Source organism: Falco punctatus (genome assembly GCF_963210335.1).
Source record: "Falco punctatus genome assembly, chromosome: 8".
NCBI lineage: Eukaryota > Metazoa > Chordata > Aves > Falconiformes > Falconidae > Falco > Falco punctatus.
Genome location: NC_137588.1, coordinates 22,029,790 through 22,053,571, shown reverse-complemented (window position 1 = coordinate 22,053,571; position 23,782 = coordinate 22,029,790). Strand labels below are relative to the sequence as shown.

General features: G+C 41.1%; 1 protein-coding gene across 1 annotated transcript in view; it reads right to left on the bottom strand.

Annotated features, from left to right (window-relative positions):
- STK39 (serine/threonine kinase 39) overlaps positions 1 to 22,787 on the bottom strand; it is a 104,427-nt gene extending 81,640 nt beyond the window's left edge. Inside the window, exon 1 of the mRNA XM_080398951.1 lies at positions 19,937 to 22,787. Within this exon, the coding sequence (XP_080255077.1) occupies positions 19,937 to 20,057 (121 nt within the window). The 5' untranslated portion in view covers positions 20,058 to 22,787. The remainder of the gene's footprint in view (positions 1 to 19,936) is intronic.
- Positions 22,788 to 23,782: the final 995 nt, after the last annotated feature.

The window sequence follows — 23,782 nt, the reverse complement described above, 5'->3', positions numbered from 1 at the left end:
AGCCTTTCAGCGCGTTTCCCTGTGTTTTCTCCCCAGACATGACTTGCAATGAGGTATTCTTCTACCACAAGAATATGAAATGCTGAACACACTAAAAGTTTTCTATGTTTACAATAAAGCGAATCTGCTAGGTTTCTTCCTTCTCCTGCCTTCAGAATCCTCTCCACGATACAATATTTTGATAGTAAAGGCAATCAGCGCAGCCTCATTCTCAGTGGCACCTACATACAAAACCCATTTGAAAAAGCAGTTTCAAGTACTGAAGCAGGAGCCAGCTATTTAGTGGCTATATGCCTCCTTCCTCTTAAAAAATGTTCCCCTCTCCTCCTCTGGCTCACAAAGCCAACAAGGGATAAAGATCAGGAAAACCTGTGGCTTTGCCATCTGGTCAGAAGACTCCTTTTGTGACAATAAAGAGATGCCCTTCTGTAGTCCACCAAACAAGCAGAAGTGTGAAGTGTTCCAGAGGAGTAGCTGTTACAAACCAGACTGTGCAGGTAAGCACTTCAGTTGAGAGGTAACAGACTACACGAGTAATGCACTACCATACAGTGAATCAAGTATGTCAGAGACAACCACTTAGCGTAACAAATTAAGGTCCCAGAAAATGTTTGCATAGAGTAGATTAGTCAACCATTTCTTGTCAGAAGGCATGACTTCTTCAGGTATGCTGAGCCTTACGAGTCTTCCAAAACCATTACAGCAGAGAACATACTAACTGCACTACAACCAAAGCACAGATGGGCTTTAGCATCCAGGCTCTAGAAAACTGATCTAGTATAACGAAAGCTCAGGTTGGACAAACCATAAAGCTTTTACATCCAGCTGTCTCCCGCAGAAGAATAAAACAAAGGATTACCAGTGGTCAGACTCTAAGAACAATGGCAGGTTTCCACTACTGGAAAAGTCAGTCTCCTGCTACAGACAAGTTCTCTTTGCCAATTTCAAAAGTTACCAGTGAGATAATGCAATTTCAGTCCACATCAAGATGCCTACTACTCCCTTTTCACAATAGGCAACAAGTCAGTTTCATCTTGTCCTCACATCTTTGCTGCCATTCTTCTCTCTAGTGTAATCATGCCCTTACAACCAACCAGTTCCTTCATGCTATGAACCATGCACTCCCTACCATCCCGCACTTGGTGCAGCAGAGCCATTAGAATTTCTTTTAACTATTGGGGTTCCTGCAATAGAAACTTTCTCAAGAGCTACTACATATGGCCACACTTCACTACTTCTGAAAAGATATAACCTAAAAGCAGTTTTCTGCATTCCACTTTGCACATGCTTCACAGCAAGCATATGAAAACCCCAAAAGCACAAATACTCATCCAGGATTTAAGCTGATCTGAGTAATTTCCTTCAAGTTGTTACATGAAGGTGGGGAGGGGGGGGGGGCTCCTTATTTTGTTTTTAATCTAACCCTTGCTGAACCTGTCTCCAGCTGGCAAAGAGTAGGATCTTTGAAAAAGTGTGAACAAAACCTGACCTTAACATTTTAGTTTTATCTACCCTCCACTAGTCAAGTCTCAAAAAGACAGCGAGGTGAGATGGCTGGACCATATCACTTGCACATCACACATGAACACATACGTCTTCATAGAAGCATGTGACACTTCATTTATTCTGTTATATATGAAATTCTGACACCTTCCACTCATTCATCACTGCGCAGTAACTCTATTCAAAACAGATCTAGAACAATTCCTTTCAATTTTCTTCTTCTCAAGTACAAAAATCAGTAACTTCATTACCCCACAATGATTTACCAAGTCTTTTTTCAGTAGCTCACTGTTATTCTACAGCACTCCAAAACTCTTAAATATTTTTGCATTGATTGGGTCCCCTCAGACACCTTACACAAAGGCATCATCCCCAATGCCATGGTGGTTCTACCTAATCTCTGAAGAGAAGGATGTAATCTGTTGGTAACGGTAAATTTTCTTGTTGAATAGGTATCCGAAGGGTTAGACAGAAGTCATAATTAGGGAACACTAAATACATTATCTCAAAATCCATACAATTTTTTACATACCAACCTATAGCACCTGTGGCTTTATAAATCTCCTCTGCTCTCCCAACATATAGAAACTTCCCATTAAATGCAGCTGATTAGTGCATACAAATTCTAAGTTAGCCTCAAATCCAAGACCAAATTGTAACTGTCTGTAAAAGAAGGCAGTACTGAATAGAATAAAAATTATAAAAATAGATGAAATATTTTTATTTAATCTCTCAGACAGTCCAGTTCTGCAGAAGAGTCCCCTAGGTAATTCTTATATGCAGCTCATACGCAGTGTAAAAGCAGGATTCCTTTTGCATAGAGCCAAATGCATTTGTGCACACAAACCTTGCCTGCACAAATGCAATCTAGCTTAGGTTTCCACTCATAAAAAAAAAGCAGGGGGTTATGTAACATACAAAGCATCTGTGCTGACATACAAGTTCTGAAAGCTATGTTGTATATGTTGTATATTGCATGGAATATTGTGTAGCATATTTCCAGCATTACTACATGTGTCCTATTAACTGATCAGTACTTCAACACATTCTATGGCAGCATTGTGCAAAACTACTCTCTTCAGCCCTGCAAGAATCAATTGTGCTGGTGGCAAAGCAATACTTTTGGTTAAGAAAGAGAAACCAAAGAACCTTTCTTTGTTTCTAGCTTTTACCCCACAGTACTTAGTGGGAGAACTCATATTACTTCCATTGATTAAAAATAAGTTATAAATCAGCTCATTAAAGCTCATTTAGACCACCAAACTCTAAACCTTTCTGAAATCTAACTTCTTTACAGAAATCTGTCTTCCCATGACATAAATGCTTATGTTCTTAAGAATTTCACAATAATCACATAAATACTATTTATTAACAATCCCTTCCTACTTTGTGTTCTTACTTCATGCCCGGATCACATTTCTCCACTTAAAACTCACTTGGGATAACAGTTTGTTTATCTTAGCCATTAGGCTTATGACATAATTCACTTGAAATAATACTAAGTGCTCTATGAAATCTGTGCCCATACATAGAACTGCTACTTCTACATTTTCATCATTCAACAATTAATCTCATTAATTCTTCACAGAACTATACAAAAGTGAGTTTGTTCTGCAGCTGGACATTTAAAAACATCACCTTTACAGCTACAGAATCACTGGGTTACTCAATGGTTGTATAAATATACCTTTTTGTGGGAGAGTAGCTTACACAAAGTTTCTGAAATCTAGCTTTTCCTATACTACTTTCCAAAAGCACATTGCATAAATAATCCAGAAAAAAAACCCTCCAAAGATGATAAAGGTCTACCAATACTTCTATCATCCAACTGAAGTCTTAGAGAAATAGTCCAAATGTCCACGTCAAAATTATTATTCATTACAGAGAATGCAAGAGAATTTGTGTGCAAGCATTGAGCTAACCTGTACTAAGGCTAAGATATAGCAAGCCTGAGCATTGACTAAACATATTCTCCAAAGCAGGGGGGTCAGGGGGAGGCGGGGGATTCGCAGTCACCAATAAAACCCCACATACAAGAAAAACAGGGGCAGATGGGAATGACTAAGCTTTTGGAACTATACTCTTTTATTTCCTACCACCCTCACTCAAACAGTAAAAGGACCAGTTCTATCAGATGTTTTAGCTAGAAAAATTATAGGACGTATCTTGTGGTTTGCTATGCAGTACTATGCCGCAACTCCCTGTCAAGTCTGCAGAACAGAATAAAGAAATTCTTCTGCCAAAAGCACATGAGAACATAAATCTACTTTCTTGAACACAGAGGCTCCTAGCATCAGAGTAGAGCAAATAACTATCAATCACTAATTATTCAGGAAATAAGACAAATCAATACTGTACAAGAAAGTGGAGAACCTATACTGATGATCTGGAAGATGTAAGTCTTCCTTCCCTCCACCAGTGAGCCCAGACACACTATATTGCAGGAACTCATCTGAAATGTCTGTCTGAAGAACAATCAGCTATTACCACCAATCATGGTTAAAAGAATTTTAAAAGAGCTCTACTCTGACTGACAAAGGCATTAAAGAAATCTGTGCCTAGAAAATTAAACCATATATATTGAGATTAGACACAGGTTTATTTAACAGTGACTGTGTTCAACTTTGAGATAAAGTATCAGCCTAAGTGGTGGCTTTTCCTAAGTGGTGGCTTTTTGCTTTCTGACACTTTCTTGGTAAGGAGACTTCTGCCTAGGGCCATACAGAGCTCAGCATTTGTCAGCTTGGTGCAATGCCATCAACACATCAAGATCAGCCTGGGAAGTCCAAGGATGACCATTAACCATGTTTGAGGCAGTCAAGTAAACCTGGCAATAAGGATACAGTTTGCAAAGGAAGGAAAGAAAAGCAGAGACCATGCCAGCTACCTCCTTCCACCTCACGACTGCCCCCTCCCTTTGTTCCCATCCCAGTTCTCCCAACAAAGACTGACAAGTGCTGATACTAAACCCCAGCCTGAGAGATTCTTTTTTCTGTGTCAGAGAGGCTTTATTTAGTGAACTCTATTGAAACAAGTAAAATAAATGAACCACTAAAAATATAGCCAGCGTTTGTTAAGCATATAGGAGAAACAATAACTTCTAGGTGGATCAAGATCACGCCTTCTTTTGAAGCTCAGTAGAAATAAAGCCATGCCTCACCAGCAGAGAAATACATCCTATTACCCCACCATACAGTTATGGCACATATTGCACAGTCTTGGATTTGAAGCTACATAATAAGACAGTCAGTATTCCACCTCCCTTACCAGTTTTCCAATCCAATATACTATATTTACTGCAGAATATGGTTTTACTCTCCTGTGTTATTGTGATTAGTATTTAAAGTGACAACAACACAGCAGGAGACAGAAACCCACCTGACAGCCCTGCATTTCAACACTGGAAAACTTTGAGTCCTATCAATCACAAAAGGTACATAAAAACATGAATATGCCCTTTTTTTAAGAAGGTACCCACAAGGAATTCAAGTCATTTGGGTAAGTTAAGGTACTAATGAAGTTAAGGATCAACTTTTAGAAATGCATCAGAAACAGACAGCAACCACAATGCTTCTCCTTTTGCCTGTCTTTGAATAGCAAGCTGCACATACTCCAAACACACCTCGGTACTTGACACTACCAGAAAGGTGTAGATGTGTTGCCAAGGAAAGTGGAATGATGCCAAATATCCAGGCAGTTTAATGCCCATCTGTGTGTGTCAGCACCAAAACTATCTTTTAACTAAATATTCCATGGCCTTAAGTCCTCTTCATCCTAGTCGTGGAGCTCACAAGGAGCCTGGTACACTTCCAGATCTAGTATGAGAGCATCTTCCTATTCATTAGCAACCCACGACAAGGAAACATCAGCACCACAGCAGGTAAGGAAAACCTAAACAAAAGCAGCCCACTTTCAACAAGTGTTATCTTCTCCCTGACTTGTCATTTAAAATAGATGAGCCGCCTAAATAAAGAAGTTGAAAGGGAATGATAGCAACTCAAATTAGACTGTCTAGGCAAACCGCGTATTATAAACACTACCCAAGATTAAATTCCTTTTGCTCTGTTCCACATCTCAAATATCTTCATAATAACTGTTATTTATAAGTGAAAAGTGTTTATATATAAAAAAAATAATCTACAGTCACCACCATTTCAGAATTTGCAATCATCAGAACTGGACTTTGCCTTGTGGAGGTTTCAGGGTAAGACTGGTGTGCCCAGTGCTCCCTGCTCCCAACCCCTTGTAATGCGGCCAGCATAGCTAACACCATTTTCTAAGGCAAGCAGCCATTCTCTGTGACTGAGTGGCCACATAGTCACTCCCTTTCCCCCTATTCTCAGGCCCTCAAGGTTCTGTGAACCAAGAAGATAAACGGAACATTTCTTTTTCGCCTCCCTACTGACCTCAAGATTCCTGGGCATCAGGGCAATTACTCCCTTCCTTACCAGCCTTGAATGTCCCAGTCACCCAGTCAACCCAGTGGTGGTGATGACCCCATCACAGAAGAGGGAAGCATAACAGCACACAGAGCACTGTCCATAAAAATCAAGCAGTTATAAGTCCCGAGTGGTGAACTTGGACCAGAGCTATTGCTGGACAGTGACACCTGTGACCCCCAGTGGTCAGGGATGCCTCCACCACCATCTGCTTCCCCCAAGGACTCAGTGACTTGTACATGTTCACATGGTTTTCCAGTCTAGATTATGATTCTTATATTGATACAGCAAACCATGTACTAAGATTTGACCCAATCTGCAGAGGGTCCAGGTAATTATAAATAATACGTTCAGTTGTATTATAAATTCTGTATTACTTAGGTGATTAGAAATCGTAAGTTAAGTCAGGATCTAGGTCATTAGAAATCATAAGTTAAGACATATTATAAATTCTGTATTACACTACTTACAAATGTAGTAAACTGGTTCTGCTTGTGGAAATCCTGAGCCATTTTAATTCTAAGTTCTGTGCTCCTGGGGCAGAGGAAGAGCATGAGGAGCCCACCCCCGCCCCCGCAGAGGAAGAAGCAGCAGAGACAAGGTGTGATGGACCACAACCCTCCTTCCCCACCCACCTGTGCTGCTGGGGGGAGGAGGTAAAGACCTTAGGAGTGAAGCTCAGCCTGGGAAAAAAGCAGTGGGGAGAAGGTGTTTTTAAGTTTTGGGTTTATTTCTCATTATCCTACTCTGACTTGAATGGCAATAGGGAAATTAGTTTAACTTAAGTCAAGTCTGTTTTGCCCATGACAGTAATTGCCGAGTGATCTCCCTGTCCACAAGCTTTTTGTCATATTTTCTCTCCCCTGTCCAGTTGAGGAGGGGAGTGATAGAGCAGCTTTGGTGGGCACCTGGTATCCAGCCAAGGTCAACCCACCACACATTGTTAAAAAGAAAAAAATTAAACAAGCCATTATGTGTAAAAGTAAAGTAAACCGTACTCTGTTTCTATACAAATTTTACTACAATTTACAAAAGTTGCAGGACAGGAATTGGGAATTCAATGTCACCAAGTAACAGCATGCATCTGGTCAGAAAGCAAAGACGCTGCTTAGCTGTACTCACCTTACAAACACTTAAAACGTCTCCACTTTCATATCAGTATATAAAGGTAACTTGTGAATTCACCAAACTTACGGTCTAGATGTGTGCCATTGAACAATGAGTACCATTACACATAACAGTCCATTACTTAAAAAGATTTAAAGGAATACTTTTCTTTGGCCATGATGAAAAATAAACAAATCTATTCGAGTTCAGCACCTAGGAGGAAAAAAAGGGAATATCTACTCTATTAGGTTGTCATTAGGATAAATTATGTAAAACAATATGCTGGCAGGAGCATGGATCATCTTTAAAGGTTCTCTGACAAAACAAAGAACTGATCCACTGTTAATAATGCCACATATGTAAGAGGTATTACCTGTTAAACTAGCTCACAAGACAGAAAAGGGGGGAAAAAAGCTCTGAGGTATCTGAGCCCTTCTGCAGTTAACATTAGTTTTGTAATCAGATCGGCACTGTATTCCTGCAAAATGAAAAGGAATCTAACTGCACTCAAAGTGCAAATTTGTCAGGGAAGAAGAAACAGAAAAAGTAGCAGCCAGAGAACTTGCAGCAGGCTTTTTCACCCACGCTTCCACTGCTCTTTCAGCATGGTTGGCAGCACAGCTGTACTGCACAGCCACCTGCCCGGCACGCTGCAGGCAGGCATCAGCTCCAGTTGTACAATCACATTGGGGCCATCGTGTGATTAGGAGAAATGTGCATGTACCATACTCGACATGAATGAATCCAACAAATCCTCATTCATTCTGCATTTTCCCAACAAAAGACATGAAAAGGAGCTGAAGCAAAGGATATGACTTGGTTTAAGGATTTATTACAAACACTGAAATACTTTTGTCCACCATATTATTATCCATTCATCCTCACAATGTAGATCAGATTTTCAGGTAATAATATAAACCTCTTATTTTGGTTTTCTTTTTAGTTAAATTACAGTTCTGCCAAAAACTTGCAATCAAATTCACAGAACAAAAAGCCATACAAAAGGACACCTGTGTAAAACAGACACGGTTTCTTGCCGTTTTAATAGGCTATAGTTAGATGAAAGACTACATCCATGACCTAATAGGTCTCACTTTTTTTTTTTTAAACTTCAAACTTTTTCTCATCATTCATATACTGTTACACAGTAAAAAAAAAGAAAAAGTTGAAGTATGTGTAAGAGGTCTTGTCAGTTTCTGTTTTTACAGGGTTTGATAAAACTAGGTGAATTTTGCTCACATTTTGGGACAATAATAGATTTGTTCTTACCAGCTTAATTCAAAAGTGTGGTTTTTACATCACTGCTTACAATGTACTTTAAAATGCCTTTTTTCTTTTTCTTTAAATCACAGGCTTCAAAATATCTGTTATCTAAAAGAAAAAGCAAAATCTCCAGGGATTTTGCAGAAGAGGGAGTTTCTACAAGACATCTGATAGATTCTCCTCTATCTAATTAGCTCCCCAGAAAGCATACCAGCAGGGGTATTTCATTTTTCCTTCATTTGTCTGAAGCAGCATAAACACTTCATTCAGACATATGTACCATAAAAAACAGCTTTTCTTTCTATGTTCATTTGAAAAAAAAACTAAAATAAACTTCCTTATCATTCAGTCAGCTGCAAAACAGAAAAACATTAGGTAATAAATCTCTATTTAAACCAAAGAACTTATCTAGAAAAAAGGGAAAGCTGACATCATTCTTCCCTTAAAAACTTTGTATCCAAATCTGTGGTTTCAAAGGTCTTGACTTTTACCCTAGAGTGAAGAGTCAACACAAAGAGTTTAACAGGAAAATCTTAATACTTCAAGTATTAAAAAAAACAACAATGCAATTTAGAAATGTATGTATCAAGATGTGGTTCTTACTCAAGGGCAAAGCCTCCCATCAGACACAAGAAAGATTAAAAAATTTCAGCGAGTAGAAAAAAAAAAACCCAAAAATAACCAACAAAGTCAGTTATAGGGAAATTCAAAAAAGAGCACCAACTGCACTTCATACTGTTTGGTTGCCTGTACATTTGCGTTTTGGTTTAGAGCAAACAGGGCGGTTCTAAAGTTAATACCTTCTGCTTGATCTTCCTCACAGAGCTTTGGTTTGCTTTGCAGAGCAACTCTCGTGCGTGCAGAATGAACTACTTTTGGCAGAACCTCAGCTGGAAGTTCTGCTCCAACAGAACATGCTCTAACCCTTGAAAGATGTAACAGTTCAAACCCATCTTTGAATATTTTCAAAAAACAAGGAAAACCAGGACAGCCCAAGAACTAGTGTATATCTTGTTTGAAGTAAAACTCCAAACCCAAATACACCATAGAGGCCTCAACATTAACTGATTCACTCCCCTTAGCTGCTCCCATTTGACCAGAAACTTTATAGGTATAGACACAACCAAGATACTAACAAAATTCCAGTGCGCAACCAATTTGTCATCTACAAATAATCTCCACATCTGCCTTTCTGTTAGCAGGGGCACTTTTGTCAAAGTTGCTTCCAGAATTTAAGATGCTGTTTGAAAGAGCAAAGCCCCAACCAAGTATTTTTCTGCTGTTTCACACAAAGATACCAGGAAAAATTGTTTCAAACCATGGAATCACAATCACTTAGGTTGAAAGTGTCCTCTAGAGATCCCCTAACACAACCCCCCTGCTCCAACAGGGTCAGCTAAAGCAGGTTGCCCAGCCAGGTTTTGAGTATTTCACTGACAGAGACTCCACAACCTCTCCAGGCAACCTGCTGTAGTGTTTGAACACCTTCACAGTCCAAGCTTTCTTGTGTTAAGATTGAGATGCATAATTTTTTATTTGTGTCCGCTGCCTCTTGTCCTGCCTGTGGGCACAACTAAGAAGAGTCTGGATTCCTCTTCTTCATTCCCTCCCATCATGTTTTTGTACATATTGATAAGATCCCCCTGAGCCTTCTTTTCTCCAGACTGCATAGTCCCAGCTCTCAGCCTCAAATGAAAGATGCTCTTAACCACCTCTGTGGCCACAGACATACTGAAGCTTTGCAGGCTCACACCTGAAGTACAAAGCGGAGGAAAATCTCTGTTAAGAGACTGCCTGAACAGGTTTAATTTGTCCAAGCTAAGACACAACCAGTAGGGCTAAGGTTTCTACTGTTTCCCATTTCCTTCTTATCTACCTATCCAAACCTCATTCAGCTGTGAGTTTTCACAACACCACAAAAAAAAGCCCTAGAGTAACATACTCTGAATAGCCATCTGGAAGAAACAACTACTTTGAGCCACAGCTTGTCTATACAATAAAGATACTACCTTTTTGTATTAAGGAAGAAAAAAGTTAACATAGCAGACAATTTGAATTATATTCTACAACAGCAATAACATTTTAACATAGCAAATATAGGCACATGACACTGCCTCAGAAATAAAGCTTTTCCTTCAAAGTTCACAGACATAAGGAACCCTCTTTCTCCAACACTCTTCTAATACAGAAGCAGTTTCTCCTAATAAAATGCAGAATAAAACCAAAACACCTTTCCTATCATATGTTCTACTAAACCGTTAAATACTCCATTATGTTACACAGCCTGATATTTTTCCCCCTAAGATAAACTGCAAGATCTATTTTTTAGTTAAAATATTTTCATAAAAAAACCCATGGATTGCAATCATTTCATTCTCCCTGTTGTTCCATCATCAATACAGAAACTGTTACTCAATATGACATCTGGAAGGCAAAACTCGCACTGGAAATGGCTCTGCATAACTACATGAGAACTTGATATCTGGTGTTTGCTGTGGGACCAAAAGTTACCTCACCAGGGTATCATCTGAACTCCACAGAACTCTGCTTAATTCCACCTTATACAAGCAGGATGAATTGAAGAATTGCTATGCTGAACCAAATTTCCTGCCTAGAAAAAAGCCATTAAAAGAGTATTACTGTTCATTTCTGAAGTAGCACTATAAACAAACACTAATGTTGATTTAGTCAGCGTATGTTATTGTTTCTCGTTTAGTTCAGAAGTAAACACTTGGAACAATTCTAGTACCATGAATGCAGTATTGCAGTATTTTCCAAGTCTTCCGGATGTCACCACGTTCTTCAGAGAATGAAGAACAGCAATCTACCAAAACAAAAGCAGTATTGCCACTGCACTGTCATGAAATCTCTAATTAATAATGCAGTGTTGAGCTACAAAGCATCTTCAGCTATTTCACCCCAACAGAACACGCCAGCTATAATTTGAGTCCATCATGGCCACACACTACCAGTAAAAAAAACTTAATTTATTTCTTATCCTGCAACAACAGAAGAGTTGGAACAATATAAATGCTATCATATCATTAAATTTTCATCAGGTGATTCTAATCTAATTCTAATGAATCTCCTATTATTAGTCTGAAGTGGCTCAGAGACTGGAAGCACAAGACACAAACAGGAAGAAATTGTATGTTTCAACTCAGTCCCTGTAACCAAATACCTTCAAAGCAAAGAAATAAGAAGGGAAAAGCAACCTCACAACTGAATAGTGATGTTTCTGAATCTGAATATGTTTCTTCTTCTTGACTTATAGTTTGCTTCTATCTGTAATTATTTGTTCCTTTAAAAAAAAAAAAAACAAAACCAAAAACAACTTAGACTTTCAACATTGATTTTGACATTTGAGACCTTTAAGTTCACACTACCGCTGAAAGCATGACTAGGAACACAGAGTATCTTCCAATTTTCAGTCTGTCTCTAGTCCTCACTTCCCTTTCAGTATGTTAGCATAACTCAGCTTAAAAGCTATGTAACATAATCATTACATCAGTCTCATAGGACATCCGCAAGTTTCACCTATGTTACTTCTGATCAGAATACCTCAGAGGCAGTTAACATCTGCCAGAATAATTAGGCTAATAAAATTATTCAGAAATTGTTAATTGTAAATACAAAGGATTAATAGAGACAGCTAATTTATCATACTGGAGCTTCACCAAGCCATTGAGTAAAGTCACATACCTAGTCAAATACCTAGGGGCAAACGACTGGAAATATTAACTCCACCAATGCCACAAACAATACTTCAGCTAACGAATGAAGGACACTGTTCAAATTTTTCACTGAGCTTCTCTCAGGAGCAACCTGCCGGACTGTCACAGTCACCCTGGAAAATTGTGCCTAGGAGTTGTTTTAAAAACACACCACCCTCATCAGCATTGTCAGCATCTCACTGCTGCCATGGAAACTTTCTACAAAACAGTCACCAGTCAGCTGAAGTCTACCTCAATACCAGGAAGCACGCACACTTCTCCGTGAAGATTAAGCTTCTTCCCCTTAACTGCCATCCCCCAACTATATGTCTCTCCTGAAAGGTAACCAACTCTCACAAAGTAACCCTGACTTGACAGCAGTTTCAGGAAAAATTAAGTACCTTCTGCACTGTCAGGCAGATTGCTCGTTTCTCCCTGTATACTCTCTCCCTGGTTTTTCTCACTACTACATTTTCCATCCCAGGGCAGAGGGGGCACTGGGGGGGTGCAGGGGTTGTCATATCTTTTTAGTCTACTGCTCCTAGACCACCAGGCACATGTTAAATACCACAGCACAGTCTCCAGCCAAAAGCACTGTACAGGAGGAAGCAGGTGGCAGCGAGAGGAGCTGCATCTCCAGCACACAACCCTAAGGTAGGAGCCAAAGGACTGCAGCCAAACCCCTCAAAAGGCAGCAAGAGACAAGCATTCAACATGTACTGGTTGCTTCAGTTATGGAGTCGATCACACAACCATGTGGAACTTACCACAGTGCATATAGAAACACAAAAAGTTTTAAAGCAAATTCCTCTCTCAAGGATTTCATACCAGCTTTGTTTCATTCTGACACTTCTGGATCGTAACATTCTTACACCCATAAGCTTCAACCCTTACGTATACCCAAAAACCTTCCAACTTCACAAGAAACAGTGAAATCCAGCAGAGCTGTCAGCATTTCACCCTACCAGTGCTGCAAAAGGCAAAAATAAGTAAAAGCACGCCCATTTCAAAAAAGCTAATTATTTATTTACACAGGGTAAGCAGTATCAACTCCTGTCAAGTATCATTTCCTTTGGGGGGGTGGGGGGGGTGGGAAATCTCACTTTTAATTTTGGGCATCAGTAAATTTCCTACTGGTATATTTATCTTCCGAGTTCTGCAAGCAGATTGCTTCTCTGCTGCTGCTCAGCAGTATCCCTGTGACTACATCAAACCCAAGAAGTTTGAGTAACTTAACTTGACTTTTAAGGTCTGTTCTTTAAATGCTGAGAATTGTTATCATTTTTGGAAGCAAAACCAGATTCTGTCTACTGCTGCCTTATAGTTCTAAATTATTTTGGAAGAGGGCAAGGGGGGAAAAAAAGGGAGAGAACCAAAAGGGTCACATAGATATTAAATATGGTCTACACATGTAGCCACTATATAGGCCACCCACACCTCCTTTGTATGAAGCATTCACTGTTTTGTCCCCTCAAGCCGATCAGAACAGATGTGGTTTTGTTTCCACTTAACCAAGAGAAGCTCTATTTGACAAGCAGGTTCTGGAAAAAAACAACTGATGTCTGACCTAAGGGAAAGTGAGGCCTAAGGGAAAGGGAAAGGGGAAAAAACAACCAAACAAAAAACACTAAAACAGTTCTAAATGTTGTTTCAGAGCAATACATGACCCAACCTAAAACTGCTCTCCCAGGTCTGAACTTGGCCCCTTCTGTCAAAGTACAGTGCTGATTACAAGCAGTGGATCCAATTTGAAGAGGTGAAGCCTTGCTTAGTAAGGCTTAGTGAGAATCAAAATCATGCCATCCCTTCAAGTTTCCACAAGCTCACAAGAGCTGCTCGTCTTCTAGCATTCAAGCAACTCCTGTGGAGCCAGGACTTTCCAGGTCTTGCGAGGATTTGGACCTTGTCTGTAGGAAGAACTTGGATGGGGGGAGAGAGAAAGTATAGGGACAGTAGGGCCAAGCATAAAGGAGGTAGGCAAGATTCCAAGAGCAGGAAAGCACAGCATACTTGCTTTAAATGATCATTACATAGCACCAGCCAACCACCTGATCTGCTGGTTACATGCTCCTTTAGCCTTCCAGTTAGCAAATTAACTTTAAAATAAGCTTTATTTTCTTTTTTTTTTTTTTCCCTTGGCTATTTTCATGCCATTCAGGTTCTTGTAAAACATAATTAATCTTCTTCCTGACAAGTCTGAATTCCAATTGCATGAGTTAATTTTTTCTAAAAACTCACTTATATAACAAAGTTTGATCACTAAATCACACAAAGCCTAACCTCTCTGAAGCAATGAAAACTACAGCCTGATCTCCAATCTGGGTATTTCCAATGCAGAAAGTTTATTTTTGTTCAAAAAAAAGCCAAGACAGAGTTCCCTTCCCCAACACTATTACTATCATGTGGAGACAAGGCAAATCATTAACTACAAGCTCTGAACAGCCTCATTAGCAGCACAGCACTGTGAGTTCTACAAGGTATTTTTAAATTGCACCATGACCATCTTTACTCTAACAACTGAATTAAAGGCCACTCCTTATTAGAAAATTAAATGGGGATTTAGTATTTCTAGTTTCTTCAAATGTTTAGCTGACAGAAAATCTTAACCAATTATTCCCAAAGTGTAAAAATTTAATTTACAAAACCGTAAACTCTTTCTGTCAAGCTACAGTTGTATTAAGTTATGATTAATGTTATGAAGGCTTTTTTTAATATATGCATATACAGTATGCTTAGGCTATTTTATAAGTTTGTATATACTGTATATGTTACCACAAAAACTGCGGTAACTTCTAAGATTTATTGGTAAGGGGTAGAACTTGCTTTGGAGCGGAATTAAGGCAGGCACATCTTTCTTCTTAAACAAAGCTTTAGTGTAAAGATCTTAGGTAGCACTAAGTATTACTTATCAAATTATGCAGCTCCTTATGCAAGAATTACAGAGGTCTTAGAAATAAATCTCTGCAAGAGCAAATATCAGTTTACCATAGCTTTAGTTGCTATGGTGTGGTCTGACACTGAGCACAGTCCAACCCAATTTGCAGCATATACATAAAAACCACTAAAAAAGAAAGCTCTTCAACTGTTTTTTTCCACCAAAAAAAAAAAAATCCTGATTAAGCACAGGGGAAAGAAAATTTGTAAAGCGTGGATGAGACACGAGCATCTGATTAAGAGAAAACACAGAACTGTAATGTTACCTCTAACTACAGAGAGGCTTTTAAAAGCAGCATATACTATGTTTACAAACTAGAACATCAGTTCCTCAACATCATAATCAGAGACCTCTATACAAAGATCTCTGATAACAACAAATATGGGAGTCTATTCTCTGTCAGAGCCATTAGCAATGGCACTGCACACCCAGCAGAGGAGAAGGAAAAAAAAAAAGTAAACATACCATAGAAACACCAACAAAGATCCCAGAGCCATTAACACAAGAGTTGCTCAGTCTGCTTACAATAAGAACTATAAAGTCAGCAGAACAGTCTCGAATGGTAACTTGTTCTACTCAAAATCCCAACACATTTGACTTAGCAACACTGCACCTTATGAGGCAACAAACCACAAGATATTTTTGAGCAAAAAGTTAGAAAGGAAAAACCAGAGAAGAGCCTCCGTTCAGCTAAGGTAACTTTTAATGAACTGCAGCCAACACAGATAATCTATCACATGAAGTAACCCTTTATTTTCCAACTAATTCTGGCTGTTTTCTAGTCAAATTAATCTTCCAAGTCAAGTGCAGCAGGAGAGATAAAAATATTATTTTATAATGAAAACTAGCACCCAGCCTAACCACAAGATAATCCATTGCTTCTCCATAACAGAATCTTTCTTCCACAATTATCAAGCTGGCTGACAAGCATTCATTAAGTTACATCCAGCAAAGCATCAACTTCAATGTAGTTTTCAAAAAAAACAAGGCAAAGCCACTTGTTCATACCAATTTAGAAAACCTTCTTAAAAACAAACAAAAGCAACAACAAAACCTCAAAGCAAAACACACCAAAAAAAAACCCAAACACCACCAACACACAAGATTTAATGCTGCTTTGCCTCATCCATGTGTAGGGCTCATTTTTGTACAAATTTGTACAAAAGTTACAAATACAATTTTGACACATCAATTTTCAGGTTTTTACACTGATTACCATTTAAACGTTTGTTCTGTGAAGATTTATATTGCTTCTGTGGAGGAAAAAACCTCACATATATAAGTGCCATAAATTCAGAGAAATCTATTTCACTTATTTTGTTCGGAATACTTGGTTATAAACCCAAACTGAATAAGAACATCTCTCACAGTATTGCTTTTATAAGGTTTGCAGTTCTTTTAATTTAAGTTATATCCGGCTTACCAAAAACACCCAGCACATACATTAAAATCCACTGCACATCTTAACTTAATGCATTAGAATCATAAAAGAGATCTCCCAGGTCTTCACTAAATGAAATCTGGCTCTTCCTTAAGAGCAATTACATTTCTTACATCTCTACCTCCTCCCAGAAGCTTGCTTTCTGTCCTCCTATCCCAACCGTTTGGAATCTCCTTCTAACTTCCCAATGGGTTGGTGTATGGACAGCCTGTAACCATGTAAGACACCTGTATTAATGTAACAATTCCTTCTTAACTCTCTGCCTCATACATTTACAGATAGCAGTCCGAATGGTTTCTTCCTGCTCTGGAAAATATTTACATATAGGCATTAATAGGAAGAGCCTCTTCTTGCACGAGATCTATCAATCACGCAGCCATGCAGCAAGTCAAATAGGGAACCTGATCTGACAGAAAATTGACCTGGCAGAAGAACTAGTTCACCATCAGATCAACCGATCCTTTCAACAGCTGCCTGCCAGAGCACATTAAATGTATCATGAAACCACACACCACAAGTTTACAAAGAACTGGCTAGGCATCTCAAAAAATAAAGCAAACCTAGAATAACATCTCATAAGAACCACTCCTTAAAGCCAGCATTTTCTCTTTAACAGGCACTTGAATCTCCCAACTATCACAAAGGAAATGGACAGAAAAGGAAAATGTTGTGCAATTTGAAATCCGTATCATGTGGCCTTGTTTTTTAAAACAGCACTTGGCTAGACACAGATGAGCAGTAAGAAAAGTTCACATTCTCGCAGAGTAAGAGAGCAGAACTTCTCCAGCCTGCTAAATACACAGGATGGAGACAGTTCACATGAATTACAAGGATATTCATTTTATGATCACCACCAAAACTTTTAAATGCCCCCTATAACAGGCCATTGAAGTCATTCTGCATCTGTGTTTTAGTTACAATTCGATACAAAGCCTATTCTGTTGGGAAGTGTTACGACAAACCATCCTGGTGTACCTCACCCTGTGTACCTTTCCTCCTGCAAAGCCCACAAAGATGCTTCAATATGTTGTCATTTTTCTCATTTAACTGGCAAAGGGCTGTCATACCTGAACTCATCCCTGAAGATGCTACCCAGCTCCTCGGAGAGGTAAACCATGCTTTCCAGAGGTGAACAGCACTGTTTCAGCAAGTGGTAACTACTCATGTTCACAATGCAATTAACTCTGGCATGGCCAATGCAAAGGGATCTAAATTGCTGCTAAACCAAATTCAGACTGTACCATTCCCCCTTCCCTCAGATATAAAGAAGATGCTTTAAAAGCACCTCACTAGATTCATTAAAAACAACAAAATTCATCTGACATCTCCAAAATTACATCCACATATGGTCAAATGCATAGAATTTATAAGTGGTTTTGGGCCGAGGAAGTGGGATGAGGTATGCTTGTTTGGTTTTTTACTAACGAAAAAAAGGCATATTTGACTAGGCACAAGACTATTAAGTGGTATAAAATAAATCTCAGTGAGTTTGAGAGAAAGTCATGTAAGCAATCTAAGCCTTGTGAAAATTCAACTGAAATCAGACAAGTTCAGTGTGTCCAAGAATCCAATCCAATATAACCTGACCTCAGTTTCCTCAGGCATTCAGTTTAGTTAAAGAAATATCAACATTTAATAGCATCAGTAGGTAACTAACAATATTTTCTATAGGTAAGTAATTGCTGCTCCAATTTAGCATCCACCTATACAATGGATGTATGCTTATATATAAATATTTAGAATACATTTTACATCTCAAAAGATACAAGTTTGTAAGTGGAAAGAAGAAAGTAGAAAGGAGTTTCTAAATGAAACTCTCACCCAGGCATTCTACAGGTACTGCAACAAAAAATAACTATGATTTAAATAACTCAAATGACTCACACCTTAAACAAGGATTAATCCAACAACTTCGGGGCCTTTTTTACCTTAGAAGAGCTATTTACTCCTCAGGAAAGATACAGCTTATGCTAGTGGAACTGCTTCCACTTGGCTGATTTAGATCCATTCCCCAGACCGAGTAAGCTGAAGTCCTCTGGCCAGTAAACCCACGCCCATGGCAGGGGGGGCCTCTACCAGCAGCAGTGGCTTGACACTGAGCACCAGTCTGGTCCAAGCCAGCCACCTCCTGGGACTCAAACACCTGAACCCTCATCCCTCCTCAGTCCCTTTCCACAGCCTGGGAAGCGCAAACAGAAACACAAAGGCACCACCTGGGTCAACAGAAAACCATCCGATTTTAAGGAAGAAGTACTTTTCTCGACTGTTTTGTTTGTGCCTGTAGAAAATAAAAAGCTTAATGACAAAACTGAATACACACAACTTGCAACCCAGATCAGGAACACGTAGTTCTGATTGTCGTAGTTCTGATTGTCGTCAGCCTAACAATTAGCAATTGATGTGTAATACTGAAGATAGCCAAGAGCATTAGCAGGCAAGACTCCTAGGGGTTGTTTTTTTTCATTTAAGTGGCCTCATTCATAAAGAGTAGCAATTGCAGTCTTAGAGCTGGCCTTTGCCATCAGCAATATTTGCTGGAGATTTAAAATGTTACATACAAATAAACACAAGTTTTCCCGAAGTAGTTCATTAACAAGAACCAACATCTAGGTCAGGAGATGAAAAGCTTTCTATCACACATACTATTAAGAGCAGCCACCTTTTCATACAGCAAAATTCAAAACAAAGCGATCTAAATGCAGGGGTCAGAGACTGAACACATCTGATCTGCATTAGCCGGACACGTGAACAAAGCGCTGAAGCGCACTGCCAGAAGCCCCCTACCTACAGGGCCGTGGGGAGGGGGGCAGCACACGGGTGAAGCCTCATACGGCAAACCGGGACAAAAGCAGCTGGCTGAGGTGAAACCAAACCATAACCCCTCACCCACCCCCCCACCCCCCCCGTGCCACCACCGACGGGGAGCTGGGCCGAGAGGCACAAGGAGACAGAGGCAAGATTCAACAGTGAGCGAAAAAAGAGACAAGGCTTTAAAGATACATACAAAAAGAAAATAATTTAAAGGAAATCACCACGACAGTAGCAGATCTAGGGGTGAGATTTACCTCCCCCACAAAACCACCGGAAAAATGCAGAGTAATCTAAGCGGACGCACGCACGTATGTGCATCCACAGGCAGAAACATACAGGCACAGCGAGCGCACTGGCAAGAGTTGCCGGGGTCCCAGCGCGAACCGGCAGGGCAGGGCTCCGGCAGCAGCCACCGGCACGGTGGGTGACGATGCGGCGCAGAGCAGCAGCACTCTCCGCCGGGCCGCACCGGGCGGGGCGCGGCGGGTTCTAGAAGGAGCCGCCGCCCCCCGGGGCCGCGCCGCCCGCCCGCTGCCGGGCGGATAAAGTTTGCAGCAGCCGGCGGCGGCGCCACTGCAGTGCCGGGCGCATCCGCCGCAGTGAGCGAGCCCCAGCCTGCGGGAGGATGAGCGCCGGTAGGCCTGGAGCCGGCCGCCGCCACGGCATCCCCTACCTCCACCCCGCCGCGCCCCCGCCGCTCTCCCCGCTCTCCCGCTGCACTGACCGATAACCTCCTGCAGCTCGTAGGCGTCCCTGCAGATGGGCCAGCCGACAGCCGGGGCGGCGGGCGCGGGCGCTGGCTGAGGCTGCTGGACGTGGACCGGCGACTCGCCCTGCTCCGCCATGGTGCTGCCGGAGCGCCCAGGCACCCGACGACCTTCTTCAAACTTCCCTTCCAGCAACACCTTTCGGCCGCGCTCCCTCCCGCCCTCCCTGCGCAGCCGGCCGCCGGGAGGAGGCAGGGCACCGAGGGGGAGGAGGCAGAGGCGGGCGCCGCCGCCGGCCCGGCCGCTCGCCCCGCGCCGCTGAGGGGAGAGAGGCGGCTGGGCCCGGCGGCCCCCGGCCGGCGCCGGCGGAGCGCGGCGGTCGCCCCCCTCACGGGGCTCCGCCTGAGGGAGAAGCGCGGGCGCCCCGACAGGGCTGTCCTTGGCAGGCGGGGGGGCGGCCCCGGTAACCCCGGCGGCTCGGCGCCTTCCCCGGCTCTTCCAAACCTGTCCGCATCTCCGGCCATCTCCCTGCCCCTGGCGGCTCCCAGTGCGGCGAGGCCCCGCAACGGGCGGCGGCTGAGCCCGCGCAGACCACGGCTCCGCCGGCAGAGACCCCGGGGCCCCGCCGGGCCCCGCCGCGGCTGAGTGCGAGGGCTGGGAAGGGGCTCGAGGGAAGCCTCACCGCACGGCAGGGGTGCTGGAAGGCACCGGTGAGGCCGGTAACACAAGCACACGGGGAGCACAGCTCTCAAGCATTCCCCTGAGAGCGCTGTTACTACCAGATTACTTGTATTTAAATTTTGAGGAGGTGAAAAAAAGGCATTTGTTTTCATCAGTGATGAGGGCTGCAGTCCTGGGAAGGCGTGAAGCTGCCGCTTGACAGGAGTAGCCCTTTCAGGGGAGGGTTGCAGAGCTGCACCACATCACCGGGGTGTGGACACCGCCTCAGTTCTGCCACCAAGTACTGTGCACAGCGGAGCAGTGTTCCTCTTGGCTAACCAGAACCGAATGATTTAGACAAACGCTCAAGAAAAGAATCATAAGTAAACTTCTCTACTGCTTCCCATTATAAGACACTGAAGAAAAAAAAAAAAAAAAGCAACTGTGGTCAGATGAAACTCCACTGTTAATACTAGTACTGATTTTTCTTTCCACCCTCTCAGTAGCGTCAGTGTTTGTATAAATAATTAGAAGATCACTCTTTGTGCAGTCTACAGTCTCACTCCTACTTTGAATGCTTTGTATTTTAAGATTTATTGAGATATGGAGGAGTGGTAATATTTACATAGATTTTAAAATCTTGCTTTGTACTACAACAGGAATTTAGTGTAATTAGAACTAAGAATGACAATATATGAGCAGGAAAGCTTTCAAAGTCATCACTGGTTAAAAGCAAAACTCAATCTCGTAAATTGCTAGAAAGTATGATGAAGTGTGATTTAAACTCATGAAAAGATACGCATAACCTGTTAGATACTTTATTCAGTCCTAGCTCAGTTCAGGATATCTCTTTTACCAACTAAACATTTAGTGTAGTTTTAGTGAAGATGTTAATTTAATAGAAGGTTATTCCAAAAAGAAAAGCAAGTTACTTCTGTTTTGCTGTGTTGTTGAGAAAGCTGAGGGAAGAATAAATTCCACACCTCTGCATAACCTTTCATCAGAAGGTATATCAGCAGCTTGCAAATATGGAATCATTTGTGCACTGAACTTCCATTTTCTCACAAGCAAGTTAAGCTTAACACAGAGGCTCCTACTAGAAAAAAAACATTGCACGTTTTTGTGCTAACTAATGATTCCTCTCAATCTTGTTTTTAGAACCTAGGTGATTAAAATATTTTTATATACACACATTAGAAATTATCTGCCACAAAACTAAAGGTCAGCAAGACTTGGAAGAGGAAGTATTAAATTGTCATTCAATATTAAGCTTAATGCCAAGACTAGACAAACTTGTTAGTAGAGAAGACCTTTCTGCCAGCAATAGCATGAAAAAAAAATGAGTAAGACAGCAAGAGCACAGGCCAAATCAATCAGCATAGAAAAATGGGTTACTCACTATTGATGGAAAACAGCCAACTTCTCCATCTGTATTCAGTTGTTGCGGGTGGTGGCAGGGGGAGGTTAGTTCCTAAGCCATGAATTTCTGTAATGCTCCTGCTATATCAGTGTCTAAACTGATGTTTCATAGCTGATACCATCACAGTAATTTTTGTGCTGATTATTTTCCCACTAGTCTTACAACTTTGGGATTTTCTAGAGTGTACCTGCACTCTGCAATTTGTTGAGAAGAGCAGCTTTTAGAGGAAGAACTTTCCAGGATAGCAATTTTATAGACAGTGGGACCTGTGGAAAATGTTCTGTGCATTCAGGGTACAACTCAAGAAAATATCAGAGCAGGGTGAGATAATAGAAAAGAAAGCAACAGCAGGACCTGGAAGTGGTTGGTCTGTGCCAGTAGGCCAAGCTGCCTTTGGAAAGCAGGTCTCCTGCTGAACACATACATAGAAGAGCCCCGTAGCACCGAAGGCTCTGCTGTTCAAAGCATTACAGGCAATACAGTTCTTCCACAAGACTTTTCACACACTGAAAAGATAGCAATCTGCAGATTTTAAAGATTCCAGAGAAAGAGCTAGGACTCACTTAAAATCACTGTTCTCCAAATTGAAGACAGTTCAGAACAGTCCTGCCTCAACATGGTTTGGCCTTTCTTAATGCTTGAGAACATAAGACTCCGAAAGATTGTCTGGGTCACTGAATCCAGTCACCAAATGATTGATTCTAAAGTGAAAAAAAGGCTTTGCATAGCAAGGCTACAATCAAAACTGACAATATTTAAAGTATTACCCTCTGCAAATAGAGAAGGGGGGGGGGAAGTTTACAGCAAAATAATTCAGACTTCATTTCTAGGTGCACAAGGAATAGCATCCACCCAGTCCTGAATGGAAAGGCAGTAGATGCAACCTAAACAGCCATATAACCTAGCATAGACTACACCAGAGTGAGAAGAAACTATTCCCTCTACTACCACTTCTATCTCGGAGAAACAAGTAAAACAAAACCATTTCCTCTCCCAAAAATGGCCTAACGTTGCACTTATGACCACCACATGGTGTAGCACAGCTCTCTGCAATTAGACATAAAGTTTGAAAGCCTCTAATTTGGTAACCATGAGAGATGGCTGTGCTTTAAAAGACATCATGAGATACAAAGGCTGACACAACAGCAGCTGGGGCTGATGGGAGTGGACTAAACACTTTCAACCTCCTTTTCTCTTCTAGTGAATGTATGGTTAAATAGATAATATGCCCATTATTGTCACTGGGATGCTTGCTTTCATCACAGCTTGCAGCTTAGATTAGTTTCTGCTCACACAGAAGACACGAGAATCTTGGCAATTCACATTACAAAAAGCATCTTACTTAATACACTGGAAAACCTTTGATTCAGAAGTCACTGTCAGCTGTGTTCTTACTAGGTCTCACTGAAGTTAATGTCTATCAGAGCATAGTGACCTTACAAAATAAACTGCTTCTTTTTTTTTCCTAGATTGAAGGCCTTGGTGCCTTTATCTCTTTTCTTCCCCACCTCCTCATAAACCTTTGCAAGCTGTTCTACTCAGCACATTTACTCCTTAAACTCAAGTAGGAAGATTTTTTCTTCCAGCTATTCATGATTGTTGAATCAGTAACCATTAAGCTAGAGTTTGTTATATGGTCAAATGGTCCTTTTAGTTATTTCCTGATATGCCATACCCTGAGCTGTTACCAGTCCTTGCAATAGAAACTTCCATTGCCTTTCTTGTAAGTACAGGCAGTGCCACAATACATGCCACTGTGATTAGTGACTTCCTATTGGAAACA